This window comes from Aphelocoma coerulescens, chromosome 4, assembly GCF_041296385.1.
Source record: "Aphelocoma coerulescens isolate FSJ_1873_10779 chromosome 4, UR_Acoe_1.0, whole genome shotgun sequence".
NCBI lineage: Eukaryota > Metazoa > Chordata > Aves > Passeriformes > Corvidae > Aphelocoma > Aphelocoma coerulescens.
In genome coordinates, this window is record NC_091017.1 from 4,311,764 (window position 1) to 4,333,520 (window position 21,757).

Below are 21,757 nucleotides of genomic sequence, written 5' to 3' on the forward strand. Positions count from 1 at the left end.
GGGTGAAATTCTAGATGACTTCAATGAAACTGCTTTTGCCACCCCACTGAACATTGTAGCCCTTGAAAGCTACCAGGAAAAATTGTATAGTCATGCTAAAGTACAATGAATAAGAGCAAAATATCTTGTGTTTATTCCTGCACCTACAGGAAGAAAACTTCAAAAAAGGCAGCTGTGCTCTATGAAAGTGTCCACAGCTAACTGAGAGGAGGAGGAAAAAGATCAAACTTGACCAGAAATGCTAGGAAGTTTTTTTTAACTTAGCTAAAATAAACCACCACTTAACACTCTCATTGCTTCTGAAGTTTCACTTAGAGCTTTTAGGATGAAAAAAGCCAGTGATGCTTTTTTCCAGATAGGATCCATTTTCTCCTTCTTTCATTCATGTCTTCTTATGTCAATTTCCATGTATAAATTTTAGGCTCTATGCAGGATGTGGGAATGAGATCAATTGGATGAGTAAGCTTCATGTGACTGCTTGCTGCAGACTACATGAGGAAAACACTGCTAGAGTGTGTTTAAAAGAAAGGTTGTGGGAATAAGGTGTTCATGGTAGGGAAGATTTGAGCACTGGAATAGTTAGGCAAAGTTCCCCATAGGATAACACATCTTCGTGTACCTTACTGCAAGCTGAAGACGTATTTTTCACTTGTTCTGCTCTTGTTTTGGGTCTTTTTGTGGCAATACAGCTGAGCATACAGCCTAGAGAACTTGGGCTAAAGTGCTGTTAGGAGTCCCCTTCAGAACCCATAGCAAATGCATATGATTGCTATTTTATGTCACAAATAATAAAAATACTATTTACCTTTTCTCTGGTTCTTCTCCACCTTTATGGCTCTCCTTCCTACCAGGGTGTTTTCCTTAACTCTTGATGAATTATGCAGAGCACTGAGGGAATCACTCAGTGAAAAAGCACTGCTCCTGAAGACAAGCAATTGCAACAACATCTTGGAATTTGAAAGAATTTTTTTCCTCTCCAGGCAGAACTGTTTAAACATATGATCTGACAATACCCCAAGGGCTTAGAGAACATGGAGAAATCACATATTCTGAAGTAACCCTTACCTTACTTAATGAAACTTTACCCTGATACAGTCTATGCAGAATAGGGCCCAGTGTCCCTCCCTCGTATCTTTCAAATTACATTTTCTTCTAGAAGAATGATTTTTTTATCCTTTTTTCTCCTGAGAAGAGTAGCACAGCCTCAAACACTTTCTTCAGAACTCAGTAATTACTTCACAAAAACACAATGGCAGCTCCCATTCATTGGAATGAAACACCTTTTTCAATTAAAATGGCATTATCTCATAAGTGTCTTAAAGTCAATGCTAAATGGTACTTGATCACATAAAAATTGTTTATGATAGGTCAGTAAAACAGACTGGACCATAACAGGCAGTATAATGTGTAGTGCTGAATTAAATGCAGTGAAAATACTTTAAAAAAGAGATGTAACCAATATACCACACCTTAAATTCTGCATTGGCTTGTGGAATTTTCTGCCTCAGACCCTACACGTAATTTTCTAATTTCCTTTTTGCAAAACACTCCAGTAAGTACAGACACAGTTCCTGTTAAGTACACAAAGTTAACTTCACATGATAAACAGCTCATGAGGAAGGAGAAAGATCCATGCAGAAGACAAGAGTAACAATGCAATGACTCAATAAAACATTGCTTAACTATTTTACAAAAAACCCTACAAACTTTAGTATTCTACCCCTCCAAGAAGAATTAGAGCAGGCATAATTTTTTATGAAACATTTGAACATGAAGAGGATAGCACTTGATTGAAAAGGTTGTAAAGATCTTCCAAGCACTAAGAAGAAATATGAAAGAAATTAGAGAATAGGTGTTCCAGTACAGCTATAGGTATGAAAATGTTCATAAAAACATGATTAAAAAAAAAAAAAACAAACACAACCTGACACAATATAATTATTTCAGTGGAAGAAGTAATAATTTATTTACAGATCAGCCATTGGCAACAAGATTAGAGATGACCCTGGAACAGGAAAATTGTAACACAAAAATAAACCCTTGTGTGCATCTGTAAAACACACATTTGCAGCTCATGAAAATGATGTGTGATGCCTGCAGCAGCACCGAGAAAAAAATATTTAATGCAATTACATTTCAACATTTTGATGTCTCCTAACTACATTAAGACTTTTCTTTTGGCACGTAACTATCCATAAATGTGTTTTACCCTGGAAGGAACATGTGCAAACCCCCAAACCCTGGATGTGCTTAAGGATCTGGATATGTCACACCCTGAACCCACCGCCTTCAACCCTTCTCCTCCAATTTTAACACCTCTTCAGCACTCTATCAGCTCTCCAGTGTAACAATCTATGTTACTAATATTACCAAAGTGTACTTATAAACCCACATAAACATTCTTCTGCATCATGCCTAGCACATATCCTGTACTGCCACAAACGGCAGCAGGAAACCATTTGCCCTGGTAGCATTGTTTTGTACGTGCACCATTTATTCTAATTTTAACATTCTTCTGCTACCTCATTTAGGGCTTCCTGTGCTGCACCTGCGTCATTCTCTGCCTGAACTGTGTGTGGAAGACTCTGTTAACATTCACTGCTAGAGATTCTTAAAATATACTATAATTAAAGCTCACAGACCACACTTACTCGGAGAGAAAAAAAGGAACAGAAGAAACCAATATAAATCCTGAGGGACTTCTAAAGATTAGTGGTGAAAAACAAATCTGTGCTGAAGAAAGGGCAGAGGCAAACACAAAAAGCAGAGTTCAGGGAAAACAAAGATATCAAAATGAGGTCATAATCAGAATGAGGTCATAATCCCACTTTGGGACACACAGATGCCTTTGCTTGACTGGCTTTGCAAAGAAGTAATGCAGGCATCAAGGACTGAACTGACACTACCCAAAACAATGAGCAGAATGCTTTTTGTAAGTGTACAATAACAAGATGCACAAACACAAAATTAGATTTTTAATTACCATGTTAACACACTGACTTTCAACATGTTTTTACCCTTAAATTTCTAGTGAGAACCTATCAATAAACAGCTAAGAAAGAACTACACAAAAAAGTAGTGCCAAGACACTGTATGAATCCCAGAACAATGGATCAGATATCCAATTCCCTTTTAAAAAAAATCACAAATTCTAGGCAAATTTTAAGAAAACAAGAGGCAAACAAATATGGTATCTGTTAAAAAAAAAGTATATATATAGATCAGTTACTGGCTATGACATCTTCTGCCTCAAGAAAAAACGTTTTATACAAGTCCTGTATTAAGTAACCCCAACTTATGAACATGAGTACACAAATGGCCACTGAAAAACAGGGCTGGCTATCTATCTATCTATCTATCTATCACAAAATCTGGACAATATAATGAAAATCTTGCCAAAGAATCACGAAATCAAAAAGTTGGTGAAAAACACTGGAGAGTGAACCTGCTAAAACTGTTTTGCTAGTGGGCTTTTTACATTAGCAATTTAATGGAAGAAACAGTAGCAAAAAGTAATCTGAGGAAAATGTATCCATTTAAAAAAAATGGATACAAGAACAACAAAAATGTAGTATTTAAGGCCGTGAGCTAATTTGATGCAGTGCCTTGTATTCCACACAGTCATTTTGCAACCCGGATGACCTAAAGTAGATGCAGAAAGGGAACTTTACAGGGAAATTATTTAAATTACTATTGCAGAAGATGCTGTTGGGGAACTGAACACGCTCTTAGGCACAGAAGCACTTTTCCATTCCTAGAAGGCTATCAGAAAGGCAACTGAAAGAGAAAAAATACAAGTTGTATCCATCAGCATATGCCAAGGATTGATGTTGGGTGTGGTAGCACCTAAAATATCATTGCGAATGTGAAATGTGTTAGCGAAATCTACATGTTTATCCAGGAAAAAGACCATAATAATGGAATATAAAAGGTACTTGAGCAACTAGAAATATGAGCATTTGTGGATACGGAATTCCTATCCCAAATAACAAAAGGAAACACCCCTCCCTAGCCGAAATAATAGACCAGATAAAAATCAGAGGGAACACGACTTTGGGGCAGTGACTCTGGGGCAGGTGATAGATAAAATAATAATAATAATAACATAGCATCTTTCTGGGCCACATGGAAGTCAAACGCAACTCTGAAGTGGATGTACACTTGCGTGGGGTTTGGCTCACAAGCCACTCTCTGCCAGTGCTATTCCATGGGCATCTCAAGGAAAGCCAATGTGCACAGCCAGATATCCTGGAATGAGAACTGGAAAACAATTGCTGGAAAAAACAAGCGCCGCCGCGCTCATTTTAACGGGTTGTTAACTCCAAACCTGAGTACCTGAGGGGCACCCACTACGCCCTTTAAACCGAGGACGACTGTGCCCTCGAACAGTGACCAGGCGGGGAGGGAGAAGCGGCGTTGTGACAGCCCCTTACCTCGCCGCGGCTCCCCCTGCACCTCCGGCAGGATCCGATCCCGATCCCGCTCCCGCCCCATCGCCTCAGGCGCCACCGCAGCCCCTCAGGCGCCCCCCAGCCTCGCGCCCCTTCCCGCGCGCCCGCCGCGCACGCGCGCCGGCGGAAGGCGCGGCCAACGCTCCAATCGCTTCTCCCCCCCCCCCCCCCCCACTCCGTCTCTCCCTCCCCTGGCTCGGGAATATCCGGGATACCGCGCCAGGAAAGCGTCCAGGCTGCCGCCTCACTGCGCAGGCGCGACGGTGCCGGGCCGGGGAGGGGAGCGCGAAGGAGGAGCGGGAAGCGGGGGAAGCAAAAGTTGCCGTGAGGGCGGGGCCGCGCCTGGAGTCGCCGCCGGGAGGGGGCGGGAGAGGAGCTGCGTGAGGAGCCGCCGGGTGAGCCGGGGGTCTGCGGGGACTGAGCCGGGGGTGGGATAGGGGCTGAGCGGCGGGTCGGGCAGGGTGTAAATTGCAGTGGGCAGAGGTTGGCTCGGGCTGGGGATTGGGCACGGTTGTGGCCGCGGTGCCGGCGGGGGAGGCGGCCGCAGTGTCGAGGTAGGGACGGAGCGCGGAGTGCCGGGGGACGGGACCGCCACCTCCTCCCTGGCTGGGGTTAAATCCCCGCCGGGGCTGCGTGGGTGGGGGTCAGCGGCAGCTCCGGGGCCGCGGGCAGCTTTGCCCCCGCGCGTTGTGTAAGCGGAGGGGCCGTGGCGCGGAGCTGGAGCGGGCACCCCGCGAGCGGCGGTGAGGGCTCCGTGCGAGCCGCGGTGCGCGGTTAATGTTCAACGCGCCCGTCGCATGCCCACCAGCGAGTGCTCCAGGAGTGTTTCCAGAGGCTGTCTGGAACAGGAAATGCCAGTACAGGTAGTTTGTACAGGTTTGTTTGAAATTTAATCAGTCTGCAGCGTTTTGGAGGCAGAGTTGTTTGCTGTGTGTTCGTACAGATGGAGTTTCAGAGGCATGTGGGTAGATGTATGTAAATGTATGCAAATAACCTGCTTAGCATCTGGTCTAAGTTTACCTATATCCCTTACTTTGATTTTCAATGCAAATTATTTCAAAAACAGCTTTTCAGAGGAACCATGACTTGTTCTCTCAACGTGGGTTTTTTCCCTTCCCGCAATGTGTGAGTTTTAGATATCTCTACTTAGTGCTTTATTTTGCACATGCAACCTCCCACCAAAACCACCAAACCACTTAAGCTTTCTTAACTTTAAAGCTACTAGCATTATTTTAAGAACAACAACTTAATCGTGCAAACAGTATTGTGCCTGATTGATGATGCAGTATCCCCTTCCACCCCAAGGCAATGGAAAATCCCTTGACTGATTTTATGATTACCTGCTCTTTTCTTGTAGAATGAATGGGTGTTTTTTGGTGTGAAAATAGTGAGACCTCATGTTATAATCTGACTATAAATTAGCCTTGTCAAATGGTAAATAATCCCTTCTTGCCCTAACGAATTGTTGTAAAGTAAAAGGTATTTACTGGTTATTTTTTTTAAGCATCAAATTACTTGTATAAAAAGTTATTATTCTTGACCAGTGGTATGTTGACAGTGAAAACACAAAAAATATGCACTTGACTTTCATATCAAGCCTTATTAGTGCAGAATCTTTTTTGGCCATACAGTGTGCATGATGTGCTACTGACAAAATTATTTGAGTGTGCAACAGGGTATTGGCACTATCATGTGTTTTGGTTACTCTATGTTCCAAGGTATTGGTAGCAGCACTTTGGTTTTTTTTCTTGGTCAATGCCTCTTGATAGAGTAAAACAGTTTAGTCACTGAGGTGTGTAGTGATGGGAGCAAAACCCATGCACAGAATTCTTCAGAAACTTCATGATTTAAGCAGAAACAAGTTGGAGTTTGTTGGGGCCAGGTTAAATGATGATGGGTTGAGGCTGGATCAGGATTGTAGATGTGTAGGCTGAGTGAAATGTTTGTAGGAAGGTTTGTACAGGATTCATTCATGAAGAAATATATGAAGTGTAGTGATTCAGACGTTAAAACATTCTCTTTTTTTGGTCAAGCCTATAAAATATGCGTGGGTTTAAAGATGATGCTCATGTTACCATTCCTTGTAACTCATTTATGTCGTTTTTTCCTGGTGACTTAAGAAATCAGAAAGCTTTTCAAGAAAGAGCAGAACTTGGTATTTTGCACTCTGTTAATGATCAAACAGCTGAAAGGCAAGGCAATTAACCTGAGATAAAAGGGCAAGTGTGAAAATTATCACGGTAAAGATACATTCTATCTTTCTGAGGCTCAGGAAAGAGTACATTGTAGTCTTTGAAAAAATCATGTGTAAAGCTGTAGGAAGATGGAGAAACAAAAGTCTTCTCCGTAGTGTCTATGTGATGATTCACTGTAAATGCTGGCCCGTGTCATGGGCCGGGAATTTGTGTTCTTTAAGATCTTTACTCAGAGTTCCCATTGTAGCTATTTCTAAAGTCGGTTTCTCTTTTAACAGATGAGGGAGGCTGAGCTGTGAACCTGTTGTTTTGGTTTTGATGCAAACAGGAAAGTTTTTATTGGAACAGCTTAAAGAAAAAATTGTACACTTATACAAAAGCCATCTGGGATAGCATCTATGCTTCTGGTTCTCTGTCCTGGAAGGATACAGAGAAGTGTGACGTGCAGGAGCAGTGGTTTGGCATAGGAGGGACAGCGAAATAGGCAAGGGCTTGAGAAGAGACAATAGAAGATTGAAAATAGAAAAACTCTGGGTTTAAAATCTTCAGGGATTGTTTGGAAGAATTTCTGGAGGAGATAGCATCAAATATTCCTTTGGTGTCTTGGGGACTTTGGAGTCAGTAACAAAAGGAGAAAGAATGTGTCAGACCAATACCAGGCAGTGGTCATATACTGGTATTGGCCTTTTCTTGTAGTGTTGCTCTTGTTTCATCTTAGGTGTGTTGCAAGTAAGTGCTATTAATGAAATTTTTCTCCATCTCTGATGTTTAAAATAGTGAGAATTTGCATTCCTGTAAACGTATTTCTGTGACAACTTTTGAAGTGAATAGCATGATTTCCGAAGACAGAGACTGGTGGCTACTAAAAGTGTTACATGTATCTTATGGTGCATGAAATCTGTTGACAAATATATTTAACAGGGGCTTAAAGGTGGAAGGGACAGGATCTGTGCAGGGACCAAAAAAATTAAGATTCAGCCTCGTTGAGGTGGGTGTAAGAGATTACTCCTTTCAAATGTTGGTCTTTTTCTACATTTTTAAAGCAGCTTCACTGTTTATTTATTTCTTTTTTTTAAATGTAGAGAAAAATCATTACAACCTCCAGCACTGTCACAATACAAATGAGATTTTTGTTCTGTTGACAAAAATTGGCAATTTTAAATGACAACCTTTTGAGCTAAGGAAAACACTCAAATTCTTGCAGTTGCAAATTGTTGAATTTTTGATGAATTTCACTCTGTTAAGGAGGAGACAGTAACACCAGTCCTAATAGTATTGGCTAATTGCAGAGATCTTTAGTTGTTTCCCATCATAGCTTTATTCCCTCATAATATATTTCAACACTGTTCCTTCACAATTTTTGTTGTCTTGTGTCCAAATTCCTAAGTTACATCAGTTTAGGAACTGATTTTCCAGAGCTGTCAGACTGTTGGGTGGGGTTGCCAGGCTCAGCACAGAGGCATGAACTGCAAGCAGAAGCAAAAAGCTGTGTGGCTTAAAAGTAACCCCTGCACTAGACATGGGAAAGGTTTACCATTACTAATTTGTGCAACACACTGTGAGTAGTTGCAAAGTGAAGCTGAGAAGATGTAAATAACTATTCTTCAGCCAAATTTCAGGGATAGAAGCAGTCAACAACTTTTGAACTTATTGGCAGGTTTCCACTCAATTTGATAGAAGGGATAGAAGCGTCAAAGATGATTGTGTACTTAGAAAGTGCATGAAAAGAGGCAGCTGGCTGGAAGGGAGACCTTGTAAGATGATGTGAGGAGCAAAGTTGCCTTGTGCCCCAAATGGGGAGAAAACTGCAAGAACTCAGCCATGAGACAGAAAATTATCAGGAGCCCAGGCATTGGTAGTTCCAGTGTTCACAGAGCCAACTGTTTATCTCATCGGTTTTATCTAGATGGATATCAAAGATGCTTAAACCCAAATGTGCTTGTAGAAAGTGATTGTTTAGGCAAAATATCAGTTACACTGATTCCTAAGCTCCGTCAGTGACACTGCTTCTTACACTGAGGAGTCTGTGCCAGCCGCAGTTACGTGCTGGGGTGTACCAACCAAACAGGTGATAACGTGCAGTTCTGCCGACAAGTGGGTTTGTTGTTCTGAAAGCTGTAAAGGCAAGTGCCAGAAATTTTTGACAGGCATGTATTTTGTCCTGTAAGGCTGCCACGACTAAGGGTAGCCAAGTGCTTGATGAGATCACTCATGACTGAAGAACAGTGACTGAAATTGGGCAAGGTAGAAGGAGTTAGGCTGGTAAATAGATGTTGGTTTGAGAGCTTATATCCCTTGTTTAGTGTCTTTGAGACAACTGAGAACAGTTGTCTAAAATCAGTTCCTGTAGTCTGAAGGGCAAGAGTATTCCTTTAACTCTCAGCTGCTAAAAGTCTTCTGTAGCATGTCAGTAACCCTGTGTGAAATAACTCTTTTCCTAAAAGATTGCACTTATTGAAGACTCAGTATGGTTCAGTCACAAAATGGTTTAGCATGGAAGGGACCTTAAAGACCATCATGTTCCAAACCCTGTGCCATGGGGAGGGACACCTTTTACTAGACCAGGCTGCTCAGAGCACCATCCAACCTGGCCTTGAACCCTTCTGGGGATGGGGCATCCGCAACTGACTGATGTTCTATACTCTGCCACTCACACCTTTGTCAGGCCAAGAACTTAAAAAGAACTGGTAAACCCTGCTGGTTAATAAATGCTTCAGTGCCCTTAGCAACACTGGCTTACCACAGACAAGGAAGAAGTCTTCAGGTCCTAATTATAATGCTATTGACTATTGAATTTAGGTTATGGGAGTCTGGTCCAAGTCCCAGTCACCTAAAAGTTCGACCAAACTCATGGGAGATAAAGCAGCCAAAACTGAATCAGCAGCAGCACTTCTCTGGTTTATGGAACCATCTGTGATGGGGGTAGGCTTGTCAGCAGAGGAATAATATTCTTGTTGTTTTGGGGTTTTTTTTCAAATCAAAACTGAGATATTTGTACAATGTAAATTTCAAAACAAGGTGCTACTATAGACTTTCTCACCTCAGGGAGAGGCTGTGATGACAAATTAATCCCATTGCTTATGGCACCATTGGAAGGCTCATCTACAGTGCCCCTCTTACTAGTGAAGGAGAAGCCATGCACCTTAGTATTTGATGCAGTGGAGAAAAAAAGGTGCAGTGGAACTTCTACATATGAAAATTGTGCAATGAATGTGTTCTGCAATTTATTCGATGAAGATTGTGTGATAGATGGAATTATTTGTACTCACAACTTTGTGGACGTGAAATAAAACAGGAAGCATTTTAATGCAATGGGACAGTAACACAGAGCTAATCCAGAAACATTTTTAAATTAAATTCTTGCAGGGAATCATTATAACTTTTCCTGAGACCTAGCCCAACAGCTAAATGCTTGGTGCATGGAGTGTTAGTTCTAGGGCATCCCTGAAATGCAAGAGAAAATTACTTCCTGTAAGTTCTTAGTAAATGAATGCTCTTTGTCATTATCTAAAATTGTTCCGGATGAACTCTTGTTTCCAAAACAACATGTGCATTTCTAATAAGATCTGAAACTGATACACATTTCCAGCTACAGTCTCTTTTCATTTCCTCTTTCTGGGTTTATTGAAGTGAATATAAAGAAAACAAAATTGTTACATGATGTTCTGTCAAGGTCAGTTTCCAGTTAGATTTCAGACTCCTTGCTCAGTGCTGCCACAAATCACACTTACTATCTCCAGTATTATTAAATCAAATTACTTACGGGTGAGATAGAGGAACATCAGTAAACAAACAGAACTCATCTGATTATTCATGGGGCAAAAGAGAGTTTTGGTTAGGTTCCAGTTATTGATTTTATTTTTAAACACAAGCAAGTACCAATATTTCTCTTAAATAAAGGGGACTGGTTTTAGGGGTGCAAGACTTCCTGCGGGTATTTTTGAAAGCAACATAGCCCAGCTGTACAGTGTTAGAGAGCTGTAGAATGGTTTTCTGTGAATGTGGCATTTCTTGTTCTGAGCTGAGCAAAGTTCTCTTCCAGTTTATACAGTATTCCAACTACACAATTCTTTTTTTGTTTTTTAATGCTCCTTATGAATCTTGGAAGGTTTACACAGTAGAAAAAATTGTAGTGAGAAGCTGCAGGTTTTGAAGTATATTGATATGTCTTCAGTATGTCACATGCTTGTGAAATCTAAGATGAATATCTCAGTTGAAACATGAGGCCCAAATTTCACCCTTTTTTTTCTTCTTTCTTTCTTTCCCACATATGCAACCCTAATTACTTTGATTTATTTAAATTCATTCTGTTCTGTGCCATTTCTTCAAATGTTTGTGTGGGTGATGTAGTAATGCCAAACTGACAGAATAATCCATTGTTGTGAGAGGATCACTGCTTGGGCTTTACATGTGGTTGTGGGGATGTTCTGGAAATGGAGTCATTTAACCTTAAAAATGCTCCTTCAAGAACTGGAGAAATAACTTATTGTTGAAATTTGAAAATCTTGGATTTGGTTATTAGGGCAGCAACCAGAATGTTCTTGCTTTGCTGTTAGCACTGCTTTTCTGGTTGCTTTGAGAATGCAGCCAGGTTAATGACATATTTATGTAGTGTTTAGTAGGTAGTACAAACTTCTGAAAGCTGAGTACTAGCTGACAATCCATCTATAGAACTGAAATCAAAACCAGCTTAGGTTTTCGAGTGTTGAATAAAAATATTTGTTTCTTGGTAATGTTTTTAGCAGACTTGGAGATTTAAAGATTAAATAACTTGTGTATTATATGATCTTTTTATAAGCTGTTGCAGATTATTAGGAGAACCTTTACAGCAATTTTATTTTGGTCTTTAGAGATGTATAAAAACTTAGAAGACAGTAAATTATGATAGATAAAATAACTTAATTTTTCCACTTTAGAAACAATTTTTAGGTGGTGTTTTTTCTTCTCATCTTTCCTGGCTATTTCATCTGCCTTTAGATTTAGAGGCTGTTTTAGCCATGATCTCTTTTCTAATTTAGGTCTTTAGCATTTTTTATTTTTTTTAATACTTTCTGTTTTTTCTTATTTCAGGTTCACTGGAAAGAGGATGAAATAAACATGGAGTCTTCTAAACTGGAATATATTTCATGGGTTACAGTTAGAAGTAAAAAGAACATGGAACAAAATGAGAGAACAGGAGTATAACACCTGAAAAGAACTTTCCAGTTCGGTGATACATATATATAACATTCAATATAATACAACTAATGATTTATAGTAATACTTTATTGATATCCCTGGAGGAAGTCAGTTACTGTGCAACGTGCTTAATAAGAACTTTTATTCTAATGACTTTTAACATGTTTTAACCTTAAACTGGACACCTTTATTTATTTTTTTTTTTTAAGACTGAGGGTTAAAAACTTCCTTCAGCTTATTTTTACTGAGAGACTGATCCTGATGGATGGCTGACAGCTGCTCATGGAGAGTGGACTTAAGTCCGTGGATGGTTACTACTGCACAGAGTTGAATGGAATGGCATGACTTTAGAAATATTATTGTAGAACCACCTTCTTTGCCTTGCACCCATCATATCCTTAAATATTTAAGCGTGAACATTGCGATTATAAACTCTAAAAAATAATGGCATGGGTGAAATTCCTAAGAAAACCTGGGGGTAACCTTGGAAAAGTTTATCAGCCTGGAAGTATCCTGTCTCTGGCCCCTACAAAAGGCTTATTAAACGAACCTGGACAAAACAGCTGCTTTCTTAATAGTGCTGTTCAGGTAAGAGAAGACTTCATCTATTAAACATTTTTTGAACAGACTTTCCAAAGTGTGTGGGGGAAACAAAAATGGCAATTGTAGGAAGAAGACACTGTGTGAAGGTAATTTTATTCAGCATTTAATTTTAAGGAATTGAGAGTATTAAATACTTAATTTTGCACAGAATTTTATTTGCGTGTATCAGGAATATCTGAAAATCTTTCCTTTTGTATTTGAAAATGTAGGAGTCAAAACTTTAAAACTTTCTGCTTGAATTTTAAAAGTAACATTTCTGTCAAACAGCAAAAATTTACGTGACTTTTTTTTTTGTGTGTGGGGCAACCATTACTACTTGTATTGAATAGGACACTATTTTTATTAGAATACCATTTTCTCAGAATTAGCACCTGAACCTATGATACTGGAGTATATCAGAACATGCACATATAGTGAGAGCTTTGATTCTAATCTTAGGAAAGATTTGTGGAATTAGAGTAGGAGATACACTTGCTACCAAAGAAATATGACTTGGAATTCTCTTTATAACGAGGTAGTTTTTGTAATGCTCAGATTTTGGACCTGAATGTTTTTAAATTGTACAGAATTATTTCTCGAACTGGCAGAGGGCTTAATAGAGGTGTAGACTTCCTAAAAATTGGATGAGTTTAAAATGGCACAGATTTAAACCTAGGAGATATGAGAGGTATAGCTATGTGGTGTGTATGGTATCGATATGTATTTAAAATAAAAATGTACTGTAGTTTTAGTAGAGTGTTTGCTGTTTTGCATCCAGTGGGAATTGCATGACCTAATATTCTCATGCAGTTCTGCTACTTTCACTTAGGTGCCCTAAAATGAAGCCCTAAGTAATTTTTAGTTCTAGTTTCAGACAATCCTACAACTTCACAACCCAATGCTGTTTATCAAATGGTGGTGGATGGTTGGTGACTGTCCTTTTACAAGGAGGAATGTGTTCCTTTCTTTCTTTTTTAACCTCTGCTCAACCTTCAGTACTGAGCTTTGGACTTTCATTTTCCAGTACATCCTAATTCATTTTAGCTTTTGTATTTATAGATAGGAATATCTTCTCCCCTGGGATTTGCAGCTGTTGTCTTACTGTGCCTCTTGACAACTCATTTTTAGGGGTTGTATTTTTATTTTTTTAATGGACAACTTTCTGAACTACTTTGTATGTACCCAAGATGTTAGGTATTGAAAGCAGTGTAGTGTAGCCAAGCTGTTGCTACCTTTTTGCAGGGTATTTACACAAATAAGAGGTAGAAACATACCTGTTTAAGCACCAGGATTATTTTGATCTGTGGAAAAACAAATGTAGTTCAGCAATCATTTTAGTAAGAGGCCATAAGAATGTAGTATAGACTTAACTCTTACGTAGAGCTTTAAGAAAACTGCTACAATCCCTGTACAGAGTTTAGGTTGCTGCTTGTTTCCTTGAGAGTACTTCAGCTCTTTCTTTCTTTACATTGTTTCAAAGTTTAAAAGACAGATCTAAATCTTAAATGGTGACTGTAAAGCTTTCATTTCTACCTCCACAATTTACCTAACAGAAAAAAACCATAATTCTTGCAGCAATATAGGTACTTAAGTTGTATGTGATGTGAAATTAGAAAACAATTAAAATCTACTGTATGTTGTGTTAAACAAAGAACCTTCAGAACTGGTGACTTATTTTTCTTTGTTTTTATAGGTATTATGGCAACTTGACATATTTCGACGAAGTTTAAGAGGTTTAACTGGACACGTGTGTCAAGGAGATGCCTGCATATTTTGTGCTTTAAAGGTAAATAAAAAATTCTGGAAGAACCATATTGCAAAATGAGGGGAAAAATAATTTAAATTATTATTTTTTGATTTGTGTCTGTATCATACCTATTCCTGGGTGACTGAGGAATTCTTGTGTAAAGGAGCAGTTTAGATTTAAGGTAGTTTTTAACAGGTGTTTGTAACAGAAATATGTTCTTGTATTTAATGAAGAAATTTTACAGTACCCTAATTCTAGTCTGCTTAAACATAAAATTTCTGTCAGTTCAAATGAGTTATGTTGTCTTTTAAAATTTCTAGCTGCCTCTTGGAGATATTTCTCTTTTATTTGCATACATCTGCTTTTGATCTTTCCCACAGTGTTTGAATATATGTGGGTTTTTTTCTTCACAATAATTATATTACTGCCTGATAAGTGATAAAATTCCTAATGAAAAAATGCATAAGGGTGGTTTTGTGTGCCAAGCACTTGATTTTCTCAGTACTTAAAGTGCTGACCCATAGCTTGGGCATACCAAGAGTTTTCAGGTTAAATCTTGTTTCTGCTTTAGGGTGATGGCTTTACTTTAGGTTTTGCATCACTTTAAGTCACCTTCCAAAGCCATACACTATCTTCACCTGCTTCATGAGGCTGCTGTAACTGAGAATTTTGGGATTTTCTTATTTGTTCAAGTATCTGTTTTTGAGGGATTTGTTACTCCCCTGATGCATCTTGTGTGATTTATCCCAATGGCTCACTGTGCCTGGATGTCTTTCGTTGCCTGGGCTGACATCTTCCCATTTTGGTAGAATGAATACTGTACTCCCAAGAATACTGATACAAAGTGGTATTTCTGCCTATCCCAGAGCTGGTTAAAGTGGGATTTTTTTTAACTGTGCAGTTGTGATCTTTAATTCCATGTACTGACCTCAAAAAAGAGTAGTTAATTCATTTGGAAGTATCTGTCCCCAGCTGTTCTGTACTCTACTGCTTTTGCTTTCTTGGCTCTTTGGAGGTGCTGCTTGAGTAATTCTGTTTGTTCTGTGTTCAGAATCTTGAACGTTTTCATTTCCATGCAATATATACACTGGATGAGGATAAACAGTGACTTGTTTGTGACTTGGGTGGGTTTTTTTGGCTGGGTTGTGTTTTTTTGGTGGTCTTGGGCTATTTTAACCCTTCTTACCTGTTCAGCAATGAAGGATATTTTATCTATGTCAGCCTCTCCTATAAACTAAAAGCACAGCTAATAAATTCTGGGACTCTGGCTATGCAGGCCACTAAACTGAGCATACCTATGTGCACAACTGCTTATCTGTACTGGTTTGGTTTTGGGTTTTTTTAGCAGGACATATAAAGCTATGTTTTGTACCAAAAAATGACCTAGCAGCCAAAATGAGAAGTGATAAATGTTTTCAAAGCAGAGCTGTTTAAAACTTCATTTTGAATGTTTACATGGGGATAGTGGCTGAATTTTTGTCCATAGTCCATGCTTTTTGTTTTGAGAGGGAAGATCAAATATTTGAGAGACCCCCCCCCCCCGGAATGCATCATGGTTAAAACACTACTTTTTGTTAGCACTGAAACTTTGCTTATCTGTTATATCTTTGCCTTCTATCCAACAGATTTTAACCATAGGAAGTCTATGTGAAGAATGCATATCCTTATTTATATTTTACATGGCTTCTCCTGACTTGCTTTGTCTTTAGTCTCTTCAGCTCTCCTTAAAGTTTGACTTAGAATTCTTGACTTGGGAATACACCTTTAAATATCTGCAAATCTGTAATTCATTTAATAGCTTTTAACTTTCAGTTCTTTTCAGAATCAACCTCCCTTACTTGCTAAATCATGAGCTCACTTGGATGGGTATTTCTGCCAAAAAGAAAAGTAGCAGCCAACTCTCTCTTCTGGGAAATGAATTAAAAACCAAGTGCAATTTATTATCATGTTCCAGAACTGCAGATATTGACCTTTCCTCTTGTTTTATGTGCACTGGTTCAGCACTGAGCTAATTTCATAGCAAGGATTATCGGCATTCTATCTTGTTTATGGGAGGTTTTGCATATCCATAATTTTAATAAAAATGTACTCCCCTCCTAAGTAGTAAATACTACATTATATAGTGAATCAGGAATGGTATTACATTATGCCCTAAGAAATACACACCTCTGTAAACATGAGATACATATGGATGAACTGCTATTCCAGTGGCCAAATTAAAAAAGCTATATAGTTATATACAGAACAGGGCTTGTGTTGCTTCTGGGAGCACAAGTCAATCACTTGTAGTTTTATATCCTGTATGTTGTCATTCTACAGGTTCAGTGTTCAGTTTAGTACAATAACTTCTTATAGAGGAATCAGTAGCAAAACACAGAAGCATAGTAATTTGAAGAAAAAACAGTAATTTTGAAAGGTACATGGGTCTGTAAGCATTATAAATATAAATATTTTACATATTTATGCAAGAAATTATGTATTTGTGTAGAACCACGATGTCTAGCCAAGTGACTAATGAAGCTAAGTAATCATTACATTTCTTCCTAGGCAATCTTTTCACAGTTCCAACACAGTCGAGAAAAAGCCCTCCCGTCAGATAACATGAGACATGCCCTTGCAGAAAGCTTCAAGGATGAGCAGCGTTTCCAGCTGGGATTCATGGATGATGCAGCAGAGTGCTTTGTAAGTGTTCTTTGTGAGAGTTGAATAGAAGTATGTTAGTTTAGTGGGTTTGGTCGCTCCAGCCTCATGGGTAGGAGTCAAATAATATAATCCTGCTGAGTTTCTTTGTGCCAGTTTAGGGCAACATGGAGTAAGTGTCAGGTAAGGGAGATGGAGGACCCTTGCATTTGTTCCGTGTTTTCCTCCCTTAACTCTGTAGCTCAGGCAGAGCAGGAGGTTAGTGAGGATGGTGAACTCTGAGTCACTACTAGAAGTGTTGTGATGGAGAGAAAGGTTATCAGGAGAAGCACCTATGGATTTGAATATATAGTCTGGTCCTCCAAGTATTGAATCACTGGCTGTTGAGATACAGTGTGTTACAACTGGCCAGCTCATTGCTGAATTTTGCTGCAGAAGAGATTTCCATTTTCTTACCCAAGAGTGAATGCGTACTTTAAGATCTTGCTGTAGTTACCTTCTGCTTCAGTGAAGTGTCTTATTGGAAGACACAAGCCATGGATTGTGGCCTTTAAAGGTAACTCAAGATGGCACGGAACTCTGGTAAAGGGACCTTCCTAAGAGGTCCTGTGTTAGACCATGAAAATGTTCACCTTGAACACGTCCAGTATTAACCTTCAGAAACAGATCTGAGGGACAGAAAATATGAGTGCTGCTTTGGTTCCTTTCAGTTTTGGACATCCTTTGGGAGTATCCCCAAATTAATTGTTACCTGCTAGATTTTTTCTTCACATACGTAGGAAAATCCAGGGGAGAACTCCTGGAAGAGGCTGTTTGAGATCTTGCAGTCATGAAAGAGAGCCTCTTATCACTGCTCCATCTATGCAAAATGCATTTGGACTCCTGAACTAATCATCTGTCTGATCTACCTGAAATAGATTCACTTCTTCCCATTACTTCTGGTATTTTTTGCAAAAGGAAAAAATGGCCTTGCTGATTCAGGGGACAAACTCATTGCAGTCATAGGGACCCAAGGGGCGTAGTTGGAGTATTAAATTGTAGTGTTCCTTGTGTGTTTTGACTTCATCAGTTCAGTTTACATTTCTATTATTATTTCTTTTTAGGAAAATATCCTTGAGAGGATTCATTTTCACTTAGTGCCAAACAGTGAAACAGATATGTGCACTTCAAAATCCTGTATTTCTCACCAGAAGTTTGCTATGACGCTGTATGAGCAGGTCAGACCTTCATTTGATTACTTTAACAAATACCTTGTTTTCTCTGTCCTGAGTAAATAAAATCCAAAGTATTTTTATTTTTGTAGTGTGTGTGTCGCAGTTGTGGAGCATCATCAGATCCGTTGCCTTTTACAGAATTTGTGCGTTACATTTCCACCACAGCCCTGTGGTAAGAGCTTTTATTCTTGTTACTTACTTTTCTATGTACACCCTTCTAATATTATTCAAAGCATGCCAGAGAAGGCTTTGAAGTGCTAAAAATTAATGTTTATTTTTTTTGTTGCAACACATTTTTGAGATACTGTCCAAAAATAGCATTTGGATTTCAAAAGCAAGATGTAGAGAGAGCTTGACAAAAACATTTGTATCACTACTGTTTTACCACTGTGTGTTTTCTTTTTAGTTATACAACATAGTTAATTGAGAGTTGACTGAAACCTGTTACTTTTTTAGAAGGGAGACCCATAGTTATGAAATTTACTTTTTGCAGTAATGAAGTAGAAAAAATGATGGAGAGACATGAACGTCTCAAGCCGGAAATGTTTGCAGAATTGCTGCAGGCAGCAAATACTGCTGATGACTACAGAAAGTGTCCTGTAAGTAAACAAAAATGTTACATTACTTTAGGATACAAAGGAGAAATTTTTAGGATATGAAATCAGGCTAGAAGTATTCCTCTAAAAGCAAGGTTATGTGTTGCTGCTTCAGAGCAGCAAGCTTAGGGTGAACAAAGCCCTTGAAGTTATATTTTATTGCTCCAGTTATAGAGATTTCTGCTTTAAGGTGGTGATTGGATATAGAAGTTAAGCTGTAGTCTTCATCAAAGTGTTTTTATGATGAAGAATGTTATCCTTAAATTGTTAGAAACAAACACCGTAACTAAATTTTGGAATTAAAGACATTGCAGAGTTGTTTTGTTGAACTAATTCTTGTGTAGTGACTCACCTTTGGACATCCAGTTTTTAAACACTTTTGTTTTCCCTCCCATCATGGTTTTTGTTTCCTTTTTTCTAGAGTAATTGTGGTCAAAAAATAAAAATTCGGCGTGTTCTTATGAATTGTCCTGAGATTGTAACCATCGGTTTAGTCTGGGATTCAGAACACTCCGATCTGACAGAAGAGGTTATGCGGAATCTGGCAACACAGCTTTATCTTCCAGGGGTATCTGACCTAAAGCTTACTTTTTGCTTTTTCTAGAATTTAATTTTACTTTCTCTTTTACATATATGAGAATGTATACAGAATAGAAATATTCATATGTATTTTTTATAAGCACTACTTAACTTTATAAAAAGTTTATATATTTATATAAAGTTTGTCTACTTTTACTGTTCTTTATGATGTGCTGCTTAATGTAGTTTCTGTGAGAGGAAAAAGTCCCATTGGAAGTGTTTTGTCCTTAAGTACAATGATTAATGTAGGAGACTTCCTGGTTGAAAATCTAGGAATATCATTTTCAGTTTGACACTGTGGAATTATTCCAGAGCATGAATATTTTACTCTTTCAAGTAGGCAAAAAAAAAAAAAAAAGTTAAAATAGATGTAGCAAGTGCAAAAATCAGTATTTATACTAAGGAAAAATTGTGTAATACAACAGGACACTAAATACCAGCTGCCTTGGTGAAATGCCAGCAGCAGGTCAGGAAATTGAGGCTGTGTTTTATACATGTTTTAAAATATGTAATCATTTTTACAGCTGTTTTATAGGGTTACAGATGAAAATGCCAAAAACAGTGAGCTTTTTCTAGTGGGAATGATTTGCTACACGAGCCGACATTACTGTGCCTTTGCCTTTCACACCAAGAGCTGCAAATGGGTGCTGTTTGATGATGCTAATGTCAAAGAGGTAAATATTGGCTGTACTCCTACCAAATTTTGGGATCTTTTCTGGAGAGCATTCTTCTGACACCAATGTTGAAGAAAGTCAAAACAACCTTCTTATTTTAACAAACCTTCAGTTTTGTAAGTCATTTTTTTAAAATGACCTTTAGAATTTATTTCAGTGCTTTATGGCTGTGCCGTACAAATGCTGAGCGTTTCAGAATGCTCATGCACTTGTCTATTGTTGAATTTGTACTGCTTTTAAAGAAAAAGAAGATACTGCCAGCTGTATCCACAGGGGTGACGCTCTGATTGTTAGCCCATGTAGAACTAGTTCTATCTTTTTGTTGCAATTTCTGTAAACCACTGTGCTAAAATGTTGTATCTTCATGTACATTTGGAATTAGGCATTTGGTGTCGCTTAATGAATTACTCTTTCCATATTTGGGTTCAATACTGTTGATAAAGTTTTGGGGTTTTAGTTTGCTGTTTTTTTTCTTAGATTGGAACAAAATGGAAAGATGTGGTGTCCAGGTGCATTCGGTGTCACTTCCAGCCATTGCTGCTATTTTATGCTAACCCAGATGGCACAGCTGTGTCTCCAGAAGATGCACCAAAGCAGATTATTCACTGGTCTCAATGCAAGGCAGCAGGAGGAAATGGGGAAGACCTGGGTAATTAGATGTATCTTCTTTTTTTAATAACAGTATCAGCTGTATTTCTGAAATGGGGATTATAAAAGAGAAAAAATGGATTGGCTGCTTTGTTCTGAAATATTTTTATCAATCATTATCTAAAGAGTCTCAAAAGAAATTAGTGTGTATACTCAGTATTAGACCTGTTAATAAGGGGATACAAATTAAGACTATTGGGTAATGGGAAAAAAAGATTTTCTATTGTAGATTGTTGTAACCACTCAGAACTTCATTAATTTCAGAAGAAAATCGTAGACTACTTGTATATGTGGGTGTTCTTACATGTGTATTGAAACATTTAAAATACCTTTTATAAATTACATTAAAATAAATTTTACTTAAGCTTCGTGCACATACTGAGATTTGGAGCATGTGTGTTTGTATATGTTTATATATGTATATACACACAGAGCACAGTTCAGAACTTTGGGAAAAATCAGAAGGAGCTTCAGGAAACCTTTTATCTCTCACATTCATATATAACAGGCCTCAGTACGTAAGAATCCAGTCTTTTGGTTCTGTAGTTTGTACCACTGTCTTGGGTTGGCTTTTTAAATTTAATACTAAGCATAATTTACAAGTAACTTAAATAAAAGGCAAATTGAATTTGACTTGTTAGTGTTCACATCATGTGTAGCAATAGAACATAGATTACTTCAGGGAGCAAGGAATTGAGAACCCTGTTTCACTGCAGGCTACCACTATAAATACGGCATTATATAAAATATTACAGAACCTTATTGCCTAGTATATTGAAATGTAGTGTGGTTTCTGGTGATGTTTCTCTTCTGGCTTTTTAATCCACATTAATTAAATTAAAAAGCAGCTTTTTTTTTTTTTTTTTAATTTAGATATTGGAAATTTAAATAAGGAAGCCTTTTATTTCTAAAGATAAATATGTTGTTTGACAGGACTTGAAAAGCATTCTGCTGCTAAATCAGATCATGTGAAAGAGAACGGAATTGGAGACTCCACTAATCAAAGGAGTAATAAAAAACTTCAGCCAGATAATCCAGCATTCAGCAGAAGCCATATTCAAGCAAGTGGTGGTAGAGGTCCAGGTATGTATTCCCTACTCCCACCCCCAAAACACCGAACGGGGTATGTCTTATTACAAAATATTTCAATTGACAGCATTTCAGGTGGGTTCTAACCTCAGGACTAAGGGAAGAATTCCATCACTGACTTAGTTGTTATTCAAAGATTCATTCAATGTTTAAGTAATATCTGA

At 38.3% G+C, this 21,757-nt stretch overlaps 1 protein-coding gene across 3 annotated transcripts in view; it reads left to right on the forward strand.

Moving 5' to 3' along the window:
- Window positions 1–4,800: 4,800 nt before the first annotated feature.
- USP53 (ubiquitin specific peptidase 53) overlaps window positions 4,801–21,757 on the forward strand; it is a 29,890-nt gene continuing 12,933 nt past the window's right edge. The window contains exons 1-11 of one of the 3 annotated variants that reach the window (XM_069012561.1): window positions 4,801–4,846; window positions 11,717–12,412; window positions 14,100–14,192; window positions 16,701–16,835; window positions 17,897–18,010; window positions 18,097–18,179; window positions 18,501–18,606; window positions 19,025–19,171; window positions 19,707–19,856; window positions 20,334–20,505; window positions 21,438–21,587. In XM_069012561.1, coding sequence (XP_068868662.1) covers window positions 12,269–12,412; window positions 14,100–14,192; window positions 16,701–16,835; window positions 17,897–18,010; window positions 18,097–18,179; window positions 18,501–18,606; window positions 19,025–19,171; window positions 19,707–19,856; window positions 20,334–20,505; window positions 21,438–21,587 — 1,294 coding nt within the window. In that variant the 5' untranslated portion in view covers window positions 4,801–4,846; window positions 11,717–12,268. Of the gene's footprint in view, window positions 4,847–5,148; window positions 5,328–11,716; window positions 12,413–14,099; window positions 14,193–16,700; window positions 16,836–17,896; window positions 18,011–18,096; window positions 18,180–18,500; window positions 18,607–19,024; window positions 19,172–19,706; window positions 19,857–20,333; window positions 20,506–21,437; window positions 21,588–21,757 lie in introns of those variants that run through there. The other 2 variants (XM_069012563.1, XM_069012562.1) reach the window with 2 other exon arrangements.